Below are 26,630 nucleotides of genomic sequence, written 5' to 3' on the forward strand. Positions count from 1 at the left end.
TATTTATAAATCCACCTGTTAACTTCAGAAGGCATTCTAGATCTTCACAAACCATTGCAAATGTAACATTTGTAAAGAATTTTAATCCTGGTTGAAAACAGTTTTTTTTTTATCCTACTTGCCTTTACTTTTCTACCAATTCATTCATCAGCCTACTGATTTCTGATCTTTGCCTCCACATAAACCATCTTGGATTTTAGTTAAATAAACGATCTGCCAATTCCAAAGTACTTGGATGACTTACTAATTGTTTGTTCTGGGCTACAGTCATGGTCTTCTGCTCTTCTGAAGCATTCATACTAATTTTCAGTTCCTCCAGTTCTTCTTTTAACAGGTTTGTTCTCATAATAGCCTGGTGGGCACTGTGGGGGTGGGGAGAGAAGGCAATAAGCAAAACCTCAAACATAACCGTCAAAGATACTAACTAAAGCCACAGACTGTTTTTAAGCTCCAAGTTGAAAACCACTGAAAATTCAAACCAGATGCCAACAATAGTAAAAAAAAAAATTTACTCAAGATCTTCCACAGTCCTTAGAAAGGGAAGGGACTCGGGTAGAGTATACTGGGAGATAAAGGGTGGAAGGAAACAAACATATTTCTGAAGCCAAGGACTAGCATACTCCCTTTGAAATCCATCACTGGCTAAATCACACAGTTCTTTCCTTCTACTACTAAGACATAATATCAATTAATATAATTATACAAACAGTTATTATATACCATCACACATTCACTCAAGGCATAGCTTGTTTTCTTTTTAAAGAAACTTTGAGTTATTATATTTCGAATACATAAGCCAACAATGGAATGGAGAGAGCTTGAGGTTAGCATTTCTTTTAATGTTATAGATTGGGGGACTTCCCTGATGGTCCAATGGCTAAAATTCTGCACTCCCAATGCAGGTGGCCCGGGTTTGATCCCTGGTCAGGGAACTAGATCCCACATGCTGCAACTAAAGATCCCACATTCTGCAATGAAGACTTGGTGTAACCAAATAAACATATATACATATATATATATTTAATTTTATAGATTGATTTGGAGTATGGCCAAAAGTTGTGAGGGTAGCAGTTCATGGTCAGAATGCTTTTCTGTGTTTTCAAGTTAAGTGAGAACTTTTCTGTTCAGAATTTTAGCATCTATGACACCTGTGTGGTAGTTTGAGCATTCTTTGGCATTGCCTTTCTTTGGAATTGGAATGAAAACTGACCTTTTCCAGTCCTGTGGCCACTGCTGAGTTTTCCAAATTTGCTGGCATATTGAGTGAAGCACTTTCACAGCATCATCTTTCAGGATTTGAAATAGCTCAGTTGGAATTCCATCACCTCCACTAGCTTTGTTCATAGTGATGGTTTCTAAGGCCCAGTTGACTCCACATTCCAGGATGGCTGGCTCTAGATTAGTGATCATACCATTGTGATTATCTGGGTCATGAAGCTCTTTTTTGTACAGTTCTTCTGTATATTCTTGCCACCTCTTCTTAACATCTTCTGCTTCTGTTAGATCCATACCATTTCTGTCCTTTATCGAGCCCATCTTTGCATGAAATGTTCCCTTGGTATCTCTAATTTTCTTGAAGAGATCTCTAGTCTTTCTCATTCTGTTGTTTTCCTCTATTTCTTTGCACTGATCACAGAGGAAGGCTTTCTTATCTCTCCTTGCTATTCTTTGGAACTCTGCATTCAGATGCTTATATCTTTCCTTTTCTCCTTTGCTTTTCACTTCTCTTCTTTTCACAGGTATTTGAAAGTCCTCCTCAGACAGCCATTTTGCTTTTTTGCATTTCTTTTCCATGGGGATGGTCTTGATCCCTGCCTCCTGTACAACGTCACATACCCCATCCACAGTTCATTAGGCACTCTATCTATCAGATCTAGTCCCTTAAATCTACTTCTCACTTCCACTGTATAATCATAAGGGATTTGATTTAGGTCATACCTGAATGGTCTAGTGGTTTTCCCTACTTTCTTCAATTTAAGTCTGATTTTGGCAATAAGGAGTTCATGATCTGAGCCACAGTCAGCTCCCGGTCTTATTTTTGCTGACTGTATAGAGCTTCTCCATCTTTGGCTGCAAAGAATATAATCAATCTGATTTTGGTATTGACCATCTGGTGATGTCCATGTGTAGAGTCTTCACTCATCTCACACGCTAGTCAAGTAATGCTCAAAGTTCTCCAAGCCAAGCTTCAGCAATATGTGAATCATGAACTCCCTGACATTCAAGCTGGTTTTAGAAAAGGCAGAAGAACCAGAGATCAAATTGCCAACATCTGCTGGATCATGGAAAAAGCAAGAGAGTTCCAGAAAAAACATCTATTTCTGCTTTATTGACTATGCCAAAGCCTTTGACTGTGTGGATCACAATAAACTGTGGAAAATTCTGAAAGAGATGGGAAGACCAGACCACTTGACCTGCCTCTTGAGAAACCTGTATGCAGGTCAGGAAGCAACAGTTAGAACTGGACATGGAACAACAGACTGGTTCCAAATAGGGAAAGGAGTATGTCAAGGCTGTATATTGCCACCCTGTTTATTTAACTTCTATGCAGAGTACATCATGAGAAATGCTGGGCTGGATGAAGCACAAGCTGGAATCAAGATTGCCACGAGAAATATCAAGAACCTCAGATATGCAGATGATACCACCCTTATGGCAGAAAGTGAAGAGGAACTAAAGAGGCTCTTGATGAAAGTGAAGGAGGAGAGTGAAAAAGTTGGCTTAAAGCTCAACATTCAGAAAACAAAGATCATGGTATCTGGTCCCATCACTTCATGGGAAATAGATGGGGAAACAGTGTCAGACTTTATTTTGGGGGGCTGCAAAATCACTGCAGATGGTGACTGCAGCCATGAAATTAAAAGACGCTTACTCCTTGGAAGAAAAGTTATGACCAACCTAGATAGCCTATTCAAAAGCAGAGAGATTACTTGGCTGACTAAGGTCCATCTAGTCAAGGCTAAGGCTTTTCCTGTGGTCATGTATGGATGTGAGAGTTGGACTGTGAAGAAGGCTGAGCACCGAAGAATTGATGCTTTTGAGAAGACTCTTGAGAGTCCCTTAGACTGCAAGGAGATTCAACCAGTCCATTCTAAAGGAGATCAGTCCTGGGTGTTCTTTGGAAGGACTGATGCTAAAGCTGAAACTCCAGTACTTTGCCACCTCATGCGAAGAGTTGACTCATTGGAAAAGACTCTGATGCTGGGAGGAATTGGGGGCAGGAAGAAAAGGGGATGACAGAGGATGAGATGGCTGGATGGCATCATCGACTCAATGGATGTGAGTTTGAGTGAACTCCGAGAATTGGTGATGGACAGGAAGGCCTGGTGTGCTGCAATTCATGGGGTCGCAAAGAGTCGGACACGATTGAGCGACTGAACTGAACTGATGACACCTGTACACACAGACTTTGTTAGAACCAGGTTGCTTGTTTTCTGATGCTCGAGCATGTCCCACTTTATCTATTTTACCAGAGTCTGCACTTGATCTATTACATCCTGAAGGTCCAGTATCCCTTTCTACCTTAAGCTAAGGTAATGAATGTTCTTATCATCCTTCTAGGCTACAGGTACCCTGTTGCTGTTCAGTCTCCAAATCATGTCTGACTCTTTGCACCGCATGCACTGCAGCACCCCAGCCTTCCATGTCCCTCACCATCTCCCAGAATTTGCCCACGTTCATGTCCATTGAATTGGTGATGCTATCCAACCATCTCATCCTCTGTTGCCCTCTTCTCCTTCTGCCTTCAATCTTTCCCAGCATCAGGGTCTTGTGGCCACAAGGTAAACTGATGGCACATTTTAAACCTGACTCATCAATGAATCTCTCATAATACTTAGCATGGAACTTTGCATAGAGTAAGAGTTCTAGTGAACCACTGAATGTTGGGATAGATTTACACTTGATCTGTATGCATATTGGTCTTACACAGAGACTTGAAGGACATAGAGAACATCATTGCTAAAAAAGAACCAACAAACGTTGCTGATGGGAAAGTAAAGTTGCTTTACTGGTGGGAAAATAAAGCTGTTTTCCAAAGTCACTTTGGAACTTTGGAAAAGTGTGGCAGTTCCTCAAAATGCAAAGTATAAGTTGCATGCGTGCATGCTAAGTTGCTTCAGTCATGTCTGACTCTTTGTGACGCTATGGGCTGTACCCTGCCAGGCTCCTCTGTCCATGCGATTCTCCAGGCAAGAATACTGGAGTGGGTGACCATTTCCTTTTCCAGGGGATCTTCCAGAACCAGGAATTAAACCTGTGTCTCTTATGTCTCCTGCACTGGCAGGTAACTTCTTTACAATCAGTGCTACCTGGGTAGCCCTAAAGTATAGGTTGTAAGTGAAAGTCACTCAGTCAGGTCCAACTCTTTGTGCCCCCATGGACTATACAGTCCATGGAATTCTCCAGGCCAGAATACTGGAGTGGATAGCCTTTCCCTTCTCCAGGGAAACTTTCCAGCCCAGGGATCGAACCCAGGTCTCCTGTATTACAGGCAGATTCTTTACCAACTGAGCCACAGGGAAGCCCAAGAATACTGGAGTGGATAGCCTATCACTTCTCCAGCAGATCTTCCTGACCCAGGGATCGAAACAGGGTCTCCTACATTGCAGGTGGATTCTTTACCAACTGAACTATCAGGGAAGACCAAAGTATAGGTCTTAAAAAGTATAGCAATTTCACTCCTAGATATATAACCATGAAAACAGAAAACATATGACCCCATAAAAACTTGCACACAAATGTTCATAACAGCAGCTTTTTTAAGTGCCAAAAAGTGGTGCTAACCCAAATGTCCAAACTAAGGTATATTTATACAATGGAATATTATTCAGTCATAAAAAAGAATGAAATAGCAATATATGCTTCAACATGGATGAACTTTGAAAATGTGATTCTAAATGAAAGAAGCCAGACACAGAAGTCACATACTGTATGATTCCATGAATATGAAAATGTTCAGAATAGACAAATCCATAGAGATACAAAGTAGATTAGAGGTTGCCAGGGTCTGAGAGGGGAGGACATGGGGAGTGTTAATCACTAATGTTAATCAGTATGGGATTTCTTTTTGGAGTGATGAAAATGTCTTGATCACGTGAATATACCTGATATCATGTGAATATATCATATGGATATACCTGTGAATAACTGGAATTATAGGGGACTGGAATGCAAAAGTAGGAAGTCAAGAAACACCTGGAGTAACAGGCAAATTTGGCCTTGGAATGCGGAATGAAGCAGGGAAAAGACTAATAGAGTTTTGCCAAGAAAACGCACTGGTCATAGCAAACATCCTCTTCCAACAACACAAGAGAAGACTCTACACATGGACATCACCAGATGGTCAACACCAAAATCAGATTGATTATATTCTATGCAGCCAAAGATGGAGAAGCTCTATACAGTCAACAAAAATAAGACCAGGGGCTGACTGTGGCTCAGATCATGAACTCCTTATTACCAAATTCAGACTGAAATTGAAGAAAGTAGGGAAAACCACTAGACCATTCAGGTATGACCTAAATCAAATCCCTTATGATTATACAGTGAAAGTGAGAAGTAGACTTAAGGGTCTAGATCTGAGATAGAGTGCCTGATGAACTATGGAATGAAGTTCATGACATTGTGCAGGAGACAGGGATCAAGACCATCCCCATGGAAAAGAAATGCAAAAAAGCAAAATGGCTGTCTGGGGAGGCCTTACAAATAGCTGTGAAGAGAAGAGAGGCAAAAAGCAAAGGAGAGAAGGAAAGATATAGGCATTTAAATGCAGAGTTCCAAAGAATAGCAAGAAGAGATAAGAAAGCCTTCTTCAGTGATCGATGCAAAGAAATAGAGGAAAACAACAGATTGGGTAAGACTAGAGATCTTTTCAAGAAAATTAGAGACACCAAGGGAACATTTCATGCAAAGATGGGCTTGATAAAGGACAGAAATGGTATGGACCTAATAGAAGCAGAAGATATTAAGAAGAGGTGGCAAGAATATACAGAAGAACTGTACAAAAAAGAGCTTCACAACCCAGATAGTCATGATGATGTGATCACTAATCTAGAACCAGACATCTTGGAATGTGAAGTCAAGTGGGCCTTAGAAAGCATCACTATGAACAAAGCTAGTGGAGGTGATGGAATTCCAGTTGAGCTGTTTCAAATCCTGAAAGATGATGCTATGAAAGTGCTTCACTCAATAGGCCAGCACATTTGGAAAACTCAGCAGTGGCCATAGGACTGGAAAAGGTCAGTTTTCATTCCAATTCCAAAGAAAGGCAATGCCAAAGAATGCTCAAACGACCGCACAATTGCACTCATCTCACATGCTAGTAAAGTAATGCTCAAATTCTCCAAGCCAGGCTTCAGCAATACATGAACCATGAACTCCCTGACATTCAAGCTGGTTTTAGAAAAGGCAGAGGAACCAGAGATCAAATGACCAACATCTGCTGGATCATGGAAAAAGCAAGAGAGTTCCAGAAAAACATCTATTTGTGCTTTATTGACTATGCCAAAGCCTTTGATTGTGTAGATCACAATAAACTGTGGAAAATTCTGAAAGAGATGGGAATACCAGACCACCTAACCTGCCTCTTGAGAAACCTGTATGCAGGTCAGGAAGCAACAGTTAGAACTGGACACGGAACAACAGACTGGTTCCAAATAGGAAAAGGAGTACGTCAAGGCTGTATATTGTCACCCTGCTTATTTAACTTCTATGCAGAGTACATCATGAGGAACGCTGGACTGGAAGAAACACAAGCTGGAATCAAGATTGCCACGAGAAATATCAAGAACCTCAGATATGCAGATGACACCACCTTTATGGCAGAAAGTGAAGAGGAGCTAAAAAGCCTCTTGATGAAAGTGAAAGAGGAGAGCGAAAAAGTTGGCCTAAAGCTCAACATTCAGAAAATGAAGATCATGGCATCTGGTCCCATCACTTCATGGGAAATAGATGGGGAAACAGTGGAAACAGTGTCAGACTTTATTTTTTTGGGCTCCAAAATCACTGCAGATGGTGACTGCAGCCATGAAATTAAAAGACGCTTACTCCTTGGAAGAAAAAAAGCAGAGACATTACTTTGCCAACTAAAGTCCGTCTAGTCAAGGCTATGGTTTTTCCTGTGGTCATGTATGGATGTGAGAGTTGGACTGTGAAGAAGGCTGAGCGCCGAAGAATTGATGCTTTTGAACTGTGGTTTTGGAGAAGACTCTTGAGAGTCCCTTGGACTGCAAGGAGATCCAACCAGTCCATTCTGAAGATCAACCCTGGGATTTCTTTGGAAGGACTGATGCTAAAGTTGAAACTCCAGTACTTTCCCTACCTCATGAGAAGAGTTGACTCATTGGAGAAGACTCTGATGCTGGGAGGGATTGGGGCAGGAGGAGAAGGGGACGACTGAGGATGAGATGGCTGGATGGCATCACGGACTCAATGGACCTGAGTCTGAGTGAACTCCGGGAGATGGTGATGAACAGGGAGGCCTAGCGTGCTGCGATTCATGGGGTCGCAAAGAGTCGGACATGACTGAGCGACTGAACTGAACTGAACTGGAATTAGATCATGTGAATAATCTTGTGAATATACTAAAAAACACTAAACTAATTGTATACCTCAACAGGGTGACTCTTCTGCTTTGTGACTTGTATCTCAATTTAAAAACAAATTTAGTTTTTAAAAATGGAAAAGGAACTGAAAATTCCCAGCACACAGTACCCACACCATGGCTCACCTTTTTACCCGAAGGCGCAGTTCAGTACAGTCCTCTGATAACTCTCTGTTTGCTTCTTCCAAATTTTCTAATGCCAATTTCAATTTATTATTTTCATCTTCCAATTTCTGCTTGTTGAAATGCAGGTCTGCTATATAGGTAATCAAATCAGGTACCTCTCTGTGGGTAAAAGGATGAATGAGCATAAACTTTAACATCACTAATCCCTTCCAGTCAAAGTAAGGCTTATGGTTAAGCCCAAACAAGCTTAAATATTCCTGTGAGGACTTCCCTGTTGGTCCAGTAGTTACAAATCCGTTTGTCAATGTAGGGGACACAGGTTCAATACCTGGTCTGGGAAGATTCCATGTGCTGCGGAGCAACTAAGCCTTGTAGGCCACCACTGCCAAAGCCCTCCAAGTCTAGGCCTCGTGTGCCACAACTTACTGAGTTCTTATGCTGTAACTATTGAAGCCTACTTGCCCAGAGCCTTTGCTGTGTGAAAAAAAGAAACCACCACAGTGAGACACCCGTGCACCGCAACAAAGAATAGCCTCCAACTGCTACAACTAGAAAAAATCCACATGCAGCGATGAAGATTCAGCACCACCAAAAATAAATAAAAAAGATTTTCTGCTTTATTTTCATTCATCCTCATAAACATAGTTCACATACACAGTATTTATTCAAGCACTTATTACAATAACACCAAAGATTTTTCCAAAATTGCCAGATATTTAGCATCTGCCACTTGTGAAATCAACTTTTACAGCTTTCGTTTCTTCCTCTTCACTTTGCTCCCAACTTCTGTCTCTATCTACACTGAAGAGTTCCTACTTCTGCCTGGGTTATGGAAAATCCTGAAATAAATTGACACTGGATTCTTTCAATCAGAAATCTTGGCCGGTTTCAACAGGCATTTAACTAGGAAACAATTCGTAGAATTTTATCATTGTAGCCTGTAGCTCACAATTTACTACTCATTGTTCCTAGTATTTTCTACGGCTTGTTAATATTTGTAGCTGTCACGCTTGCCCTGACATTTGATCCTAAACCCTTTGAGAGTCTGAACTGTGTTTTTCAAGGAGTCCCAGGCCTCCTCTTCTTTGCCATATTTTCCTAGAGTTTAGCACAGGTTGGCTACATGGTTCCTAGTCCACATTTTTTGCACAGATAAACCTGAAGTGGCAAAGATAAAATACGGAAGGACAGGTCCAGTGCTTCAATTCTGAGCTTCCAAAGCAGAGACTTGGGTTCAATCCCTGGTCGGGGAACTAAGATCCCACAAGCCACATGTTGGCTCAGCCAAAAAATATTTTTCAAAATAAAAATAAAGAACAGAGTCACTTCTCCTTAATATCTAAACTCATGTGTAGCAGAAAACAGCTTTTCTCATTAATATCTAAAAGTATCTATTGAAGAAGTAATAAGGATTGACATATATACACTACCATGTGTAAAATAGCTAGCTAGTTCGGTTCAGTTCAGTTCAGTCGCTCAGTCGTGTCCGACTCTTTGCGACCCCATGAATCGCAGCACGCCAGGCCTCCCTGTTCATCACCAACTCCGGGAGTTCACTCAGACTCGCGTCCATCAAGTCCGTGATGCCATCCAGCCATCTCATCCTCGGTTGTTCCCTTCTCGTCCTGCCCCCAATCCCTCCCAGCATCAGGGTCTTTTCCAATGAGTCAACTGTTTGCATGAGGTGGCCAAAGTACTGGAGCTTCAACTTTAGCATCATTCCTTCCAAAGAAATCCCAGGGTTGATCTCCTTCAGAATAGACTGGTTGAATCTCCTTGCAGTCCAAGGGACTCTCAAGAGTCTTCTCCAACACCACAGTTCAAAAGCATCAATTCTTCGGTGCTCAGCCTTCTTCACAGTCCAACTCTCACATCCATACATGACCACAGGAAAAACCATAGCCTTGACTAGATGGACCTTAGTCAGCCAAGTAATCTCTCTGCTTTTGAATAGGCTATCTAGGTTGGTCATAACTTTTCTTCCAAGGAGTAAGCGTCTTTTAATTTCATGGCTGCAATCACCATCTGCAGTGATTTTGGAGCCCAAAAAAATAAAGTCTGACACTGTTTCCACTGTTTCCCCATCTATTTCCCATGAAGTGATGGGACTGGATGCCATGATCTTAGTTTTCTGAATGTTGAGCTTTAAGCCAACTTTTTCGCTCTCCTCTTTCACTTTCATCAAGAGGCTTTTTAGCTCCTCTTCACTTTCTGCCATAAAGGTGGTGTCATCTGCATATCTGAGGTTCTTGATATTTCTCCCGGCAATCTTGATTCCAGCTTGTGTTTCTTCCAGTCCAGCGTTCCTCATGATGTACTCTGCATAGAAGTTAAACAAGCAGGGTGACAATAAACAGCCTTGACGTACTCCTTTTCCTATTTGGAACCAGTCTGTTGTTCCATGTCCAGCTAGCTAGTGGGAACCTGCTATAAAGCAGAGGGAGCTCAGCTTGGTGCTCCAAAATGACCTAGATGGGTGGGATGGGAGGGACATCCAAGATAGAGGGATATAGGTATACATATAGCTGATTCACTTCATTGTACAATAGAAACTAATGCAACATTAAAGCAATTACACTCCAACTAAAAAAACAAAAAGCAACCCCTCAAAGAGCTTTAAGGTCAATATCATAACTCTACGTAAGACGGAACTTGTCGTGCTTGGAAAACACATAAAGTCAAAGAAGGATAAAGTTTTCATGTGTGAGAAAATGTTCATTTATGTGACACTTCATAATCTTTCACAATTTGTGTTCCTAGTGAAACTACTTCTAATGCAATTGTGATATAATAGCTAAGAGTTAAAAATAAATTATGTTAGCCCTGCCACACATGCACACAAGCAGAGCTAAGTGACTTTACTGTAAATAAAATCCATGAAAAAGTTGAAAGTGTTAGTCACTCAGTCATGTCTGACTCTTTGAGATCTCATGAACTATAGCCCACCAGGCTCCTCTGTCCATGGAATTCTCCAGGCAAGAATACTGGAGTGGGTTGCCATTCCCTTCTCCAGGAGATCTTCCAGACCCAGGGGTTGAACCCAGGTCTCCTGCATTGCTTTGCCAATGTTACTTTGCCAACAAAGGTCTGTCTAGTCAAAACTATGGTTTTTCCAGTAGTCATGTATGGATGTGAGAGTTGGACCATAAAGAAGGCTGGTGCCAAAGAATTGATGCTTTTGAACTGTGGTGTTGGAGAATACTCTTGAGTCCCTTGGACTGCCAGGAGACCAAACCAGTTCATCCTAAAGGAAATCAGTCCCAAATATTCATTAGAAGGACTGATGCTGAAGCTCCAATACTTTGGCCACCTGATGCAAAAGACTGACTCATTGGAAAAGCCCCTACTGCTGGGAAAGATTGAAGGCAGGAGGAAAAGGGGACAATAGAGGATGAGATGATTGGATGGCATCACCAACTCAATAGATATGATTTTGGGCAAGTTCTGGGAGTTGGTGATAGACAGGGAAGCCTGGCATGCTGCAGTCCATGGGATCACAAAAAGTCGGACACGACTGAGTGACTGAAACGAATTGAACTGAACTCCTGCATTGCAGGCAGACTCTTTACTGTCAGGGACAGCAGGAAAGCCCAGAAATAAAATAAAATACATAGATCTATGAAATAAGAAAATCCATAAGAAAAGTTGAGGCACTTGAGAAAACATTACAAGTAGGAATGCTTACAAGACTCCTGTAGGCAAGTCTCCACCCAACCCCTTGAAGTTCCATGATGAAGAATTTGTTATATCTCTGGCCATCTTAACTGAAACACACACAAGAGAGTTTTGTAAAAAAAATCCATTTCTCCAAACCACAATAAACTGGCAGAACAATCCCAAAGAAACATATACATACTTGCTTCACACGATTTTATGCTGTCCTGTTCAAAAGCAGAGTCAACCATTCTGCTGTTTGATCCATTATTCTCTCCTTCCCTATGGCCAAAAAACAAAACCAGTGAGCTAGAAATCCTTGTCAAACCAAAGCTTAGCCAATTTTTCAGATGTGTTCTGTATTTTCTTATTGATGTTGGTCTTTCTGAATTTTAAAACCATCTGCCCATTTGGCCACAATTTGGAGCCCAACACTGTTCTTAAACAGTCTTAGAAAAGAAACATATTGTCTCTACCTCCTGTAAACTTTAATCTAACATGAAGAAAAGAATATGAATGCATTAGTAAGTAGGTGATGATGTACATAGCTATAATTAGGCAACAGGAGTCTCAGTGGATTAGGAAGCTGACATGATTTGGAGGACTAAGTGGACACTTGTAGAGGTAGCAAGACGTTGGGCCTTAGAGAATTAGGAAGGAAAAGGCATGAACAGCTAATAATTTGGGGCACATTGAAGGTGCTCTTTTCTCTTTCTCATGAAAAACCAAGTTGAACTTGAACTAATTGTAGTTTGGAGCATATCACTCCTAAAATTTGGAGAACCCTATTCACAGGCCTCTGCCCAGGACATCCCCAAATAAACATATTAACACTTCAACCATTTCTTTTCCAAGAGTCTTTGTATTATGATTTCAGTTTCGCTGCCTAATCTTAGCAATTGCCAAACCCTTAGATAATCTTTTCGGAGCAGCTACAAAAGCCTCTAGACTAGCACTTACATCCTATTGTGTTTCAATATGAGATGTTCAGAAGATGACTGAGCAGAATAGCTCAGTCCTCACTCTCACTATTCCTATTAATAGATCCACACCCATCACCATTTCTGAGTTTCTGTTCTTTTATATTTTTATCTCCCATGTTCTTTTTCTTTTCATTTATATTTGTCATAAAAATAAATTTTCTCTTTTGCCCTCACTCCACTTTACCCATGGATTATTGATATCTGTACTATACAATCAAGCCTAAATATTTTAGGAAAAGTAGAAAATTCACAAGAAAATAAGACAAAGAAGCTAAGGTCTTCATGCAAAGATAATCATTTTGGAATATATTCCTTCCCACTTTCTCCTGTGCATATTTTTATTTCTCAACAAATATGGGAGTGTACTACATATACAGATCTATGGCCAATTATTTAAAATAAATACGTACAAATATTTCTCCTGTCAAATATTTATTTAATTATAATTTTGAGTGACTAATTAGTATGGAAGAATTATCATTTATCTGTCCAACCACCTACTATTAAATATTTGGTTTGCTTACATTTATCATAATCATAAACGACATTCTGCATATACATTAGAGTATACAATTGTCGTCTTTCCTGAAGTTACGTAATTTGACCACATTGCGTATTTCTAAGGCTCTGATGTGCGTGCTCTGCTCAGTCGCTCAGTCCTATCTCTCTTGCAACCCCATGGACTGCAGCCCACTAGCCTCCTCTAGTCCATGAAATTTTTCAGGTAAGAATACTGGAGTGGATTCCCATTGTCTTCCTCCAGGATATCTTCCAGACCTAGGGATCAAATTGCGTCTCTTGCATTGTCAGTAGATTCTTTACCACTGAGCCACCTGGGAAGCCATGCATTCCTAAACTGCCATTGAAAAGCTTTGCCAACTTGCACTATTATAAACAAGGAGAAGGCCTATTTCTCCACCTGCCCTGACAACATGGGATAGAGTCATTCCTCTAAACTTTTGTTAAACTGATGCACAAAATATGTTCTCTTGATTTTCATTTCTTGGATTAATAGTAAGATACTATCAGATAGTATTTCCTATCAGTGCAAAAAAAAACAACAGTGATTAACATTCATTGCAATCATTGTTAAATCAGAACCTGAAAACACATCCTGCTGGGACTGTGATTACCATTTGTTTCTGCAGTGAGCCATCATCCATTCCTTCCCAGTGGCCTGGAAGGTTTCCAGGTTCACATGTCCATCTCTCTTTTCAGGATCAAGCATGATCCATAGCTCCTCAAGGCCATCATCTTCAGAACCTTGACTAGTCATCTGTCTCAGATAATCTATTATTTTGGTGACTCTGACTAAACCTTAGGAAGAAGAAAGTCAAGTTAGTTTTTAAAGGTGGCAAAAGATTATGTTTTTTTAAGTGAGGTGCTTAACTCGTTCAAGTCCCTTGGGTCCTGGAAATGTGCCTTATAACCCTCGCAATCCTGCTGAGTTGATGTCATAAAGTAGAAAAAGCACTGGCCTTAGGCTGGAGTCTAACCGACTAGGGTCTAATCTTGGCTCTGGACTGTATCAGCTGTGTGGCTCTGGGGAACTCACTCAGTCTCTTTGAGCCTCAGTGTCCTCATCTGTGAAATGATGCCTACTACACAGAGTTGTGAGATTCAAATAGGAAAAATTTATGTAATCAATAGGTTTCTCAGATGGTACAGTAAGGAATCTGCCTGCCAATGCAAGACACAAGAGATGAGGATTCGATCCCTTGGTTGGGAAGATCCCTGGAGGAGGAAATGGCAACCCTCTCTAGTATTCTTGCCTGGAAAATCCCACGGACAGAGGAGCCTGATGGGCTACAGTCCATGGGGTCACAAAGAGTCAGGCATGACTAAGCAACTGAGCACGCATGCGTGCGCGTGTACACACACACACACACACACACACACACACACAGATGTAATCAATAATCACTTGTGGGAAGTGGTCAAAATGCCATTTTATTTTTCTCTCCCATTCTTTCCTTAAAAAGCATTTAGTGGGGACTTCCTTTGTGTCCATGGGGTCGCAAAGAGTGGGACATGACTGAGCGACTTCACTTTCACTTTCACTTGTAATCCAATGGTTAAGAATCCACCTTCCGATGCAGGGGACTCGGGTTCAATTCCTGGTCAGAGAATTAAGATCCCACATGCTGTGGGGCAACTAAGCCCTTGAGCTACAGCAACTACTGAGCCCTGGCACCGCAACTGGAGAAGCCCACGAGCCACAGGGAAGATCCTGCATGTCACAACTAAGACCTGACACAGCCAAGTAAATAAATAAATATTTTAAAATAAATTAATATTTTAAAATAAATAAATATTTTAAAAAAGCATTCAGCGAAGGAAGGATTTCCTTGGCCCTAGGTGAAATTTTCAGCCTCAAGTAAGTACTTTGACTCTTTGGGGTGGAGAGGGAGGGGTGGAAAAGTCATTCTTAGATATAATCAGCCCTACTATCACATTCAGAAATTAAAGTCATACAGACTGTGTTAATAATTGACACACCAGTCTTCCTCAAGCATAAGGCATCTTTTCTACTCTTAACTAAGGCCTGTCTTGGGCTAGCAACTTAAAGAGGGAAGGAAAACGAAGTAGAAGTTTGATAGGGTGAAGATTCTTACCCCAGGAGTTAAGTAGAGACACTAATATTTGAAAAAAAAAATTTTTTTTAATAAAAAATAAAAGAATAAGCTTAGTACATAATTAGGGAAAGAGAGCTGTAAAGGAAACTGAATGACTTTAAAGAATGCATAAATTTAATGGAAAATGTCATTAGGTTGTGAAAGAAATGGAAATAAAATTTTAATAGTTATTTAGAAAGATAATTTTTATTCCTGTTTGCATAATTGGAGAGTTGGAAAGTCAAAAAGAATACCCTAAATCTCATTTTCCTCCATTAAAGCTCTAAAATCTGATCTTATACCTCAAAACCAGAAAGATCTCCTGAGATGTTTCTTTAACGTGTCAACTTAACTGGGAGATGGAGTGCCCAGTTATTTGGTCAACATGATGCTGGTTGTTTCTGTGAGGGTGTTTTTGAAAGAGATTAAGATTTAAATTGCTAGACTAACACAGGCTGCTGTCCCCTAATGCAAGTGGGCCTGAATAGAACAAAAAGGCAGAACCTTCCCCAAATGAGAGAGAATTCTTCCTGCATGACTGCCTTGGAACCAAGACTTATCCTTTTTCCTAACTTTGGATGCAACGGAAACATCAGCTCTTCTTCAGTTTCCAGACGTTGACCTTTGGACAGGTTGTTCCTGGCTCTCAGGCCTTTGGACACTGACTGGAAGGAAACCCTCATAAGCTCTCTGGGACTCCATCTTCAGCTTGCTCTCTCACCCTGCAGCTCTTCGAACAGGCCTGCCTCTATAGTCACGTGAGCGAGTTCCTTGTAATTGTGCGTGTGTGCCTGCACGCTCAGCCATGTCCGACTCTGCGACCCCATGGACTGTAGCCCGCCATGCTCCTCTGTCCATGGAACTTTCCAGGAAAGAATACTGGAGTGGCTTTGCCATTTCCTTCTCTAGGAGATCTTCCCAATGATTGAACCCGCATCTCCTGTGTCTCCGGCATTGCAGGTGGATCTTTACCACTGAGCCATCAGGGAAGCCCCAGTTCCTTATAATACATCTCTTTATATATTTTACACACACACACACACACACCCTGTTGGTTCTGTTTCTAATACATCTCCCATCTCCCTTTAATGGAGTTTCTTTTTTTTCTTCCGGGAAACAATTCCTTAAATCCTGTCCACGCAGAGAGGCTTACCAGGAATAAATAAGTCCCATTCATCCTACCAATATAATTAAGAGTGCAGGTAAATGTTTTGCTATAAGAATGTTCATTATGGTTTATTATGGTTATTTTTGTGTTTTTCATAATAGAGAAAAAATACCCAATTGAGACATATTGTTTAAATATATTACATTACATCCCCCAAGGAGATCAACCCTGGGATTTCTTTGGAAGGAATGATGCTAAAGCTGAAACTCCAGTACTTGGGCCACCTCATGCGAAGAGTTGACTCATTGGAAAAGACTTTGATGCTGGGAGGGATTGGGGGCAGGAGGAGAAGGGGACAACAGAGGATGAGATGGCTGGATGGCATCACTGACTCGATGGACGTGAGTCTGAGTGAACTCCGGGAGTTGGTGATGGACAGGGAGGCCTGGCGTGCTATGATTCATGGGGTCGCAAAGAGTCAGACACGACTGAGCGACTGAACTGAACTGAAAGTACAATATACAGAGAAAATATATATTATTGACATAGACAACTACTCAAGGTTATTAAGTAAGAAAACGCAGATTATAAAGCAAGGAAACATTCCCATATACACTTAGGGAATATATTGCATATACCTTAAGGAGAAAACAATGACCAAAAAAAAAAGGTCTTAAACCATTTTTTGCAACCATACTGTGGCAGTGAGTGAAAAGACTCCAGGCTTCCCCTTTATGATCCTTGCTTCCTAATGTTTACACCCTAGTGTAGTCTCCTCCCCTGGAGTGTGGGCATGACCTGGGACTTGCTTCTAACTGGTAGAATATGGCAAAGGGGACCGGATATACATGTATATGGTTGTGTGATTAACTTACATGAGATTACAGTGCCTGTCTTGCTAGGGCTCCCCTGGTGACTCACAGTAAAGAATCTGCCTACCAATGCAGGAGACCTGGGTTCAATCCCTGGAGAAGGAACTGGCAACCCACTCCAGTGTTCTTGGGTGGAGAATCCCATGGACAGAGGAGCATGGTGGGTTATAGTCCATGGAGTCTCCAAAGAGTTGGCACGTCTTAGTTACTATCACTTGCAAACTTTTATCTTGCTGGAGTCATTCCCTTGCTGGCTTTGAAGAATCAAATCTGCCATATTAGGGCCTCCCTATATTCAGAGGTGCAACTAGCAAGAACTTGTCTAGCTGACAGCAGCAAGACTCTGAAGTCTTCAGTCCTATAAGAGCAAGAAACGAATTCTGCCACCTAAAGCAGATCATTCCCCTCTTGAGCCACAGATGAAACTGCTAAGGCTAGTCAAGAAAAACTTAAGCACTAAACATTTTCTCTGCTTTTTGTCCTCCCCTCTCCCCTCTACTATGCATTGTGTATCTGCATTTTGCATCAACCAAACATCCCCGTCAGCAGAAATACCTGCTCAACCATAAAAAGCAACATTATCCTAGCATCAACAAGACAACACCTAAAAAGATAACCTTCCTTCTTATAAGGAGCTAGAATGACCCATGACTCACTACTCACCTTATATGCTTAGATCCGGATTGTGTAGACCGTTAATAATATGTACACCATTCAATGTACAGCCTTCTGTCTCAAAAATGTGCTCCAACTTTACAGGAGCACAGAATGGTTCTCTGAGTTTTCTGAAAGGCTGTTCCTGGATTATAGTCCTCACTTTGGCTTAAAATTTTCCATTGCTTTCTTAGATCAACTGATTCATTTTGTACAGACATTACAAAGGAAAATAGTAACTTTACAAGATGTAGATTTGGCAGACACCACACTAATCACACTAATCAAAGTTAAAAATCCTGGTATATTGTACTGAGAAGAGCATAACATCATTTCTGTAGTGTGCCTGCGAAAATGTACGGCCTGAATAAACAAGAGGAAATATCAGACAGTCTACAAAGCAGCTGGCATATGGTCTTCAAAAATTTCAAAGTCATAAAAGGCAAGAAATCTGAGGAATTACTCCAGATAAAAGGAGACTGAAGAGATGTGAAAACTAAACACAGTGTGTGATTCTGAATTTGATCCTGGACCAGGAAACAAAAAAGCTATAAATAATATTATTGGGGAAATAGACAAAATTTGAATATAGACATTTAAATTAGATAACAGTATCATATCAATGTTAAATATCCTAATTTGGATAATTGTTCTGCAGCTATGCAAGCAAATGTTCTTCTTTGTAGGAAATACATACTGATGTACTTCAGGGTAAAGAGACACAGTATCTGGAGTTCATTTTCAATTAGAAACACCATCAAACTTTTATCTGGCCTTTCCTTTGGGAAACAAGACTCAGCCACAGCCTTATAAAACTGATAAGCAGCATAGAGTTTCTCTTTATAGATAGTCCAGTTGATAAAGTAAGAAGGAATGGTAAACTACTAACCTTCACATCATCTAATGAAAGAATAAATCTAGGCCTTCACTCTCAAATAGTTTTGTCTTTTGATAAAATTACACATACTGTGACTCCTCTGGCGGTCCAGTGGTTAAAACTCCATGCTTCTAATGCAGGAGGTGAGGGTTTGATCCCTGGTCAAGGAACTAAGATCCCACATGCCTGCCACTTGATGTAGCAAAAAAAAAACAAACAAACACCATCTATACAGAGTCTTGCCAAAAAAAAAAGATATAAAACATTTACCTGATCAAGCCTCTAAATGTAGGGGACAAAAAACGGGTTGTGTTGCTATGGCCCCACAATCACTAAAATTCAGATTGGAGAAAATGAGGAGATAAAAGAGCCAGTTTCATTAACAAATAACTTAAAATACAAAAAGAATGAAAAAGGAACAGAGGGATAAGCCAGATAACCAATAACAATGAACAACCCTTTCTTGGATACTGATTTAAACAAATAAACTGTTTAAGAAAACATAAATTTCTCATACAACTGAGAAAACTTGAATGTTGGTAAGGTATTTGATATTTAAAAATTATGTTACATTTTTGGTCATAAAAATGACATTGTACATGTGTAAAATAGACAGGAAGTTTTGTATAGCACGCGAGCTCAGCTCGGTGCTCAGCAGGGACCTAGAGAGGTGGGATTGGGGGGTGGAAGGGAGACTCCACAGGGAGGGTATCTATGTATACATATAGCTGACTAACTTTGCTGTACAGCAGAAATGAACACAATATTGTAAACAATTATATCCCAATGCTGCTACTGCTGCTGCTAAGTTGCTTCAGTAGTGTCTGACTCTGTGGGACCCCATAGACGGCAGCCCACCAGGCTCCCCGGTCCCTGGGATTCTCCAAGCAAGAACACTGAAGTGGGTGGCCATTTCCTTCTCCAATGCAGGAAAGTGAAAAGTGAAGTCGCTCAGTCGCTCAGTCGTGTCCGACTCTTAGCGACCCCATGGACTGCAGCCCACCAGGCTCCTCCATCCATGGGATTTTCCAGGCAAGAGTACTGGAATGGGTGCCATTGCTATACCCCAATAATATAAGCTAAAAATAAAAGATTTTAAAAGACATTGTATAGCTGTATCTAAAATCGGTCTTTATCTTTTGAATGTACTGAAATGTTTACAGAGGAAATAATATGATGTCTTAGACTTGCCTCAAAGTAATCCAGACTTAGTGGGAGATAGTGGAGGACAGAAGAGCCTGGTGGGCTACAGTCCATGGGGTCACAAAGAGTCGGGCACAACTTAGCAACTGAACTACAGAAACAATCCAGAGTGGAGCAGAGGAAAGTGCAGGAAAAATGAGACATCATTATCTATGACATATATATAAGGGTCATAATACCCTCTCCACTTCTGTATATGTTTGAAAGTTTCTATAATAAAAAAGTTTTAATACAAATGAAAGGAAACCATATTGACCAAGGAATTTGTGGGAGCAGGTTATGCAATGAATCATTAACAGTGGTTACTCAGGGAAATAAGATAACTGATGAGTTCTTTTTTCCTTTCTTTTCTCCATATTATTAATTTTGTTACAGTGATCATGAACCATTGACATGCTAAACATTACTTGCGGAAATTTTAAAAAAAGCATGTCTCTAAGAAAAACAGAAGTGAAAATCTAAAATTGACTTAAAAATTGGAGCTAAATTTGTACAGTGGTTTTATGTATACGAAGTCTGTATTTATTGTGAGGCAACACCTGTGAGATGTAAATAGTTCCAGTCAATGACTGCAGCTGGTAAAATTGATGATAAGCTCAGTAAAATCATTCAGGACTCTGGAAAAATATATAAAACAGGTAGAAAGAAATTAACCAACATCTAAACAGCCATCGCCCCTCCCAAATTAGGTTGCACCTGCCATATGTACACACAGATACACAGAGCACCACACATAAACCATTTCTCTTTCTCTCACAACAGAAAGTACGAGTGAATGAGTATCAGTGAAAATCTGAGCAGAAAACTTTCAACTAACCTCTGCGTTTGGAGTCACATATATTAAAAATACTCCTAAGCAATTCTTCTTCATAGGTCCTGTTGTTGCTAGAGGTTACATCTTCCTTGCCATCATCAGGTCCTTGTTTCCACCCTATCAGAAGAAAAAGTTTGCAAATCCAGATGCTTTTATGTGCTAACATGCTTAGTTGCTTTTTTTTTTTAAATTTTAACAAAGAGTCAGATTTGACTGAGTGACTAACATATACTTTTTTACATATGGTATGTTTCAAATATTAACATAAAGAGCAGCCCACAATACTGGCTACTTAACATGAATAGATCAAGAAAAAAGTTTTGAAGCATCTTTGATTATTCGTGTTTCAAGTTTTACAAAGGTGGAATAAAAAGAGAGAAGATGAAGAGGGAACTGAGCTTTATTGTCCTGTGATATTAAAAGCACTCTGTGAGGTGAGAGAGAAGGCGAAATTGAGATTCCTTTCCGTTATGCGTGCAGGTACTTTTTATTGGCAGAGTCGATAGAGAAAGTTGAATGGGCTACAGTGCGTTATCCCTATTCTTGCCAGTACTGGTACCTTCATCTCTAAGATACTGCCACTGTGCAATTTTTTGACAGGTTAATAATGACTGACATTACATGACTGGAACAGTGAAAGATAAAATTAATTTTGCATTTTTGATGACAACTAAACATTTATACAAGGAAATGTATGCAAATATTTGTAGTAAAAAAGTTGTTACTTCTGGATATTACTTTAGTTATATTGCTTACAATTTCTGGCACTGTGAAGGAAGTGGTATATATAATGAGGTGCTCAATGGATTAAGACAGTTTAGTCCTATGAAGAATATATGTTTGAATAAACTCATGCACCAGAATGGATAGGTTTCAGTTAATATAATGCAATTGGGGAAAATAAAGCTATCTTTACCTGTCTAAAAAAAAAAAAAGCACTCTGTGAAAAAGCAAATGGTGTTACCACAAATAGGAATATTTTAAAGAAAGCAGAGGGAAAGTAAACACTAGCTACACAGAAAATGTATCATTTTACATTGTTTTTTAGGGCCTATCATACATGGAATTCTGTAAGCAATTCCCTAAATAGAATTCCAAAATTTCATTGAACTTGGCCTACAGAATTTACTTTGTTTCCTGGTGTACCTTATTGGCGCTACACTTTCTTAAATGTTTCGCTCACACACAAAGAGGGAAAAATGTTAAAATGTTAATTTTCAGTAAGGCATGTTGGAAGTATATGAATTTTAACTCCCATATATCTATGTATTTCTATCATGACATTCTAATTTGCCCAGGAGAAAGTTTGTTTTCAGGTCAGTAGAAAAAATTGATTATGATTGAAAATATAATCTAGCATTTCTATCAGGTTTATATTTGAAAGCATAGAAAATACTGATGTTTCAGATATAAGATTTTTGTTGAGAGAAAGAAAATTTTAAGGGAAAAGATGGATGCTTCCATCAAGTTTCATACTTCATTTTAGATCAGGCACTCTCAGAGTCATACGCTCCTTGCTTTATTGGAAGAACAAACATTAAAAGAAGAAATATTTACCATCTTCATTCGGAGATAATTTTTTCACCACAGAATCCTGAGGAGTAGAGCTCTGATCAGAGGGGGAATCAAAATCAAGTGCTAAGGTACTAAGATCATTTCCACTACAATAGTTAGTCAATTCCTTATTAGCAAAGAGCTCCCTTTTCATGATGTGCGGTATCAGAGATGTGTAATTTTGGGAGCTCTGTGATCTTGGCCTTGAGATACTTTCAGAACTTGAGAGCATAAGCGAGTATGTTGCATTCTCAGGAGAGCTGAGATGAGAAACGGATGGGGTTCTTGGAGACACTATCTGAGACTGTGAAGCGAAGGTGCCATCTTTCTCAGGACTCAAGAAGAGCGTGTCGGGCAGATGGAGGTGAGCAGCCATCATTTTCTTCAGTACCCCTTCAAAATCCTTCTTGGGGTTAGTCTGTGGGCTGTCAAAACTGCTAGACTGGTATTTGATAATCTGTCGGATGGGATCAGAAATGTCTTCTCTCTTTTGGATGGCTCGCAGTTTTCTACAGATGCTTTCCACGGGGTTATGCCGCTTCTCAGCTACCTTCTTCGCAGAGGCCATTGCTGACTTTCCTGCAGTGAGACAGAGGAAGTGGCTAAAGTACAGGCAAAATGTAGACACGTTTTTCAGTTAGCACTGTCCTAACAATAATGGAGCAATAGGCTATTTATTCCCAAACCAACTTTGGGGGGATCAAGATGTCTTTAAACCAGTCGCTTTCAAAAAACAGAGTATTGTTGATTTACAATGTTGTGTCAGTTCCAAGTGTACAGCAACGTGGTGCAGTTATACATACATTGGGTTGGCCAGAAAGTTTGTTTGGCAGCTTCCCTGGTGACTCAGTGATAAAGAATCCACCTGCAGGAGACACAGGTTCAATCCCTGGCCCGGAAAGATTCCACATGTCACAGAGCAACTAAGCCCATGCACCGCAACTATGGAGCCTGGGCTCTAGAGGCCAAGAACCACAGCTACTGAGCCCACACACCCTAGAGCCTGTGCTCCACAACAGAAGCAGCCACGCCAATGGGAAGCCCAAGCACTGAACCAGAGAGTAGCCCCTGCTCGCAGCAACCAGAGAAAAGCCCGCATGCAGAAACGAAGACCCGCACAAGCAAAAACAAACAAATAAGTAATTCATTCAGGTGTCTCTGTAACATCTTACAGAAAAACCCAAATGAACTTTTTGGCCAACTTAAAATATATCAGATGTTTTTTATCAGATTCTTTTCCATTATAGGTTATTATAATACATTGAATATAGTTCCCTGTGCTATACAGTAGGTCTTTGTTATTTAAACAATTGCTTTAAACAGATTTCCACATGTTTAACTTTGAGATTCAAATTTCTAGAAATAATAGCTAACAAATAGGAAGTATTTCCCATGACCCAGGCATAGTAGTAAGTTCTTTGTATGTATCAACTCATTGCATCTTAAAACAACTCTATGAGGCAAGTATTGCTATTATCTCCTTTTTCAGGCACAAAGAGATTAAGGGACACACCCAAAGTCACCTTAGATAAGTGCTGGAGTCCATATTTGAACCCATGCAGTCTTGCTTGAGAGGGTAGACAACATTGCTCTTCATTTATACATCAAACATGATGATAGTGACAATGTGAAAGCTCCCATTTGAGTACCTACTCTGATTTTTATCTATTGAGAACTTAATAAATATCTCTATTATTGCATATCTTGTATATTTAATGTCCAAACTTCACACAAGCCCTGTCAGATGTGTAGAAATACCCCCTTTTCACAGATAATAAAATTAAGGTTCAAAAAGATCAAGTAACTTGCTGGTGGTCACATCTCTAAGATCTGTGCCAAGGAGTGTCTTGACTTCAGCAGAATTTTGTTTAACGGTAGCATATATGACCTTTAAAAAACATGATCTCAACTTCTTATAAGACAGCAACTACAGAACTTGGAAATAAATCCAAAATTATGCCTAAGCTGCTAACATTTAATCTATGCAAAGAGTTACAATAAATTGAATAGTTATAAATAGTTGAATAGTTACAAAGAGTTTGAAAGTTATTATTTCTAGAACCTTAACAAAAATGTCTATTTTCTGCTGCTGCTGCTGTTAAGTCACTTCAGTTGTGTCGGACTCCGTGCGACCCCATAGATGAGTGGGTTGCCATTTCCCTCTCCAGTGCATGAAAGTGAAAAGTGAAAGTGAAGTCACTCAGTCGTGTCCTAATGAGGTGGATGAAACTGGAGCCTACTATACAGAGTGAAGTAAGTCAGAAAGAAAAACACCAATACAGTATATTAACACATATATATGGAATTTAGAAAGATGGTAACAATGACCCTATATGCGAGATGGCGAAAGAGACACAGATGTAAAGAACAGACTTTTGGACTCTGTGGGAGAAGGCGAGGGTGGGATGATTTGAGAGAATAGCATTGAAACATGTATATTACCACATGTGAAATGGATCGCCAGTCCAGGTTCAATGCATGAGACAGGGCGCTCAGGGCTGGTGCACTGGGATGACCCTGAGGGATGGGATGAGGAGGGAGGTGGGAGGGGGTTCAGTATAGGGAACACATGTACACCCATGGCTGATTCATGTCAATGTACGGCAAAACCCACTAAAATATTATAAAGAAATTAACCTCCAATTAAAATAAATAAAAATTTTTAAAAGCTTCTATTTGTGGTTCTTTTAAAAAAAAGTCCCCTAACAGAAAATGAACAAAGGGGCATTTAGAAAGACTAGGAAGAAGATGCTCCAAATCTTCTCAGTCTGGTTCATTGTACCTCAAGATAATAGCCACCAGTTCCAGCTGACGACGTTTCCATCAACAGAACCCTTCACCATTTAAGGTAACAATCATCTTTGAATCTTTATGCTGTCACTCTGCAATCCACTCCTTTTCTTCTATTCAAGGCTGATCTTTCAATGTCAAGCCTAAAACACATTCTCCTATTGAAATTCCTATTGAAATTGGAGTAAGCGTATATGCACTTGACTCAAGCTTTCTTTCTGTTCTCTCCAAGAATGTATAATTGTACTGTATATTCTGTCATTTAATTAGATTTTGCCTTCTATTCTTGGGCTGTTTTAAATGTGTTTACTCACTGCCTCCTCAAAAATGTTTTTAATTCTTGTATACAAAAGCCATGGTGTGATTTTCTTTTATATACTCAATACATTGCTGTTGGCAGCATTGATAATCCGCAAAGCTTGTGGACTTGTTCCCTAGCTGTAGTGAGTGTTGGCTCTCAAAGACTTGTAGCTACCACTCTTTCTGGAAAATTTCCCCTGGCCAAATGGGAGCTTCTCATTGCTCAGCTAGGAGGTTGGAAGTGAAGCAATGGTAATGACAGAAGAGAGTCTGCCTGGGCATACAACGCATTCCAAATCTACAGCTGACTGTGGTGGGGACACAGCAGGAGCCATCAGACTTCCCCACGTCGATTAATGACCTTCTTAAAGACTCAACATTCAAAAAACTAAGATAGAAGCTGGTCCCATCCCTCACGGCAAATAGAAGGGGGGAAAGTGAGAAGCAGTGATTTTCTTTGCTTGGGCTTCAAAATCACTATGGATGGAGACTGCAGCCATGAAATTAAAAGATGTTTGCTCCTTGGAAGGAAAGCTATGACAAACCTAAACAATGTATTAAAAAGCAGAAACAGCTTCCTTTTCTGGTAAGTGGCCTGAGGTGACCCCTAAAAATGGTGCGCTATTCACTTGACCCAGAAAACCCCACAAAATGTAAGTCAGCAAGCAACATTTCTTATTTTGGAGTATGAGGCACCCAGATACCAAGATTAACCCAAAAAATTTTTTTCTGGTATTTTTTAGCATGCAAATCAAGAGGTTCAAATCTTCATGTACACTTAAAGAACACTCGTGAAACCGCCCAGGCCATAAAGGGTATGCATATCCAAAAAGCCACCAAGTATCTGAAGGACGTCACGTTAAAGAAGCAATGTGTGCCGTTCCGTCGTTACAACGGTGGAGTTGGCAGGTGTGCACAGGCCAAACAGTGGGGCTGGACTCAGGGTCAGTGGCCCAAAAAGAGTGCTGAATTTTTACTACACATGCTCAAAAATGCAGAGAGTAATGCTGAACTTAAGGGCTTAGATGTAGATTCTCTGGTCATTGAGCACATCCAAGTGAACAAAGCCCCCAAGATGCAGCGCAGGACTTACAGAGCTCATGGTTGGATCAACCCCTACATGAGCTCTCCCTGCCACATTGAGATGATCCTTACTGAAAAAGAACAGATTGTTCCTAAACCAGAAGAGGAGGTTGCACAGAAGAAAAAGATATCCCAGAAGAAACTGAAGAAACAAAAACTTATGGCCCAGGAATAAATGCCGCAAAAAATAAATGCAAATAAAAGTGAAAAAAAAAAAAAAAGCAGAAACATCACTTGGCCAATAAATGTCTATATAGTCAAAGCTATGGTTTTTCCAGTAGTCATGTGTGGATGTGAGATTTGTACCATAAAGAAAGCTGAGTACTGAAGTATTGATGCTTCCAAACTGTGATGCTGGAGAAGACTCTTGAGAATCCCTTGAACTGAAAGGAGA

The 26,630-nt window shown here is 40.2% G+C and overlaps 2 protein-coding genes across 2 annotated transcripts in view; one reads left to right on the plus strand and one right to left on the minus strand.

Annotated features, from left to right (window-relative positions):
- Positions 1–22,631, minus strand: part of IRAG2 (inositol 1,4,5-triphosphate receptor associated 2) — a 102,114-nt gene extending 79,483 nt beyond the window's left edge. Inside the window, exons 1-7 of the mRNA XM_068971224.1 lie at positions 22,067–22,631; positions 20,513–20,626; positions 13,500–13,683; positions 11,586–11,665; positions 11,415–11,493; positions 7,730–7,888; positions 245–362 (exon numbers count right to left, since the gene is read on the minus strand). Of these exons, the coding sequence (XP_068827325.1) occupies positions 245–362; positions 7,730–7,888; positions 11,415–11,493; positions 11,586–11,665; positions 13,500–13,683; positions 20,513–20,626; positions 22,067–22,631 (1,299 nt within the window). The remainder of the gene's footprint in view (positions 1–244; positions 363–7,729; positions 7,889–11,414; positions 11,494–11,585; positions 11,666–13,499; positions 13,684–20,512; positions 20,627–22,066) is intronic.
- Positions 22,632–25,766: 3,135 nt separating this feature from the next.
- On the plus strand, positions 25,767–26,411 carry LOC138078878 (large ribosomal subunit protein uL22-like). Its single transcript, XM_068971632.1, has 2 exons — positions 25,767–25,806; positions 25,897–26,411. The coding sequence occupies exons 1-2, from the start codon at positions 25,767–25,769 to the stop codon at positions 26,409–26,411; spliced, it is 555 nt and encodes a 184-aa protein (XP_068827733.1).
- Positions 26,412–26,630: the final 219 nt, after the last annotated feature.

The sequence above is a fragment of the Capricornis sumatraensis genome, chromosome 4 (genome assembly GCF_032405125.1).
Source record: "Capricornis sumatraensis isolate serow.1 chromosome 4, serow.2, whole genome shotgun sequence".
NCBI classification, from domain to species: Eukaryota; Metazoa; Chordata; class Mammalia; order Artiodactyla; family Bovidae; genus Capricornis; species Capricornis sumatraensis.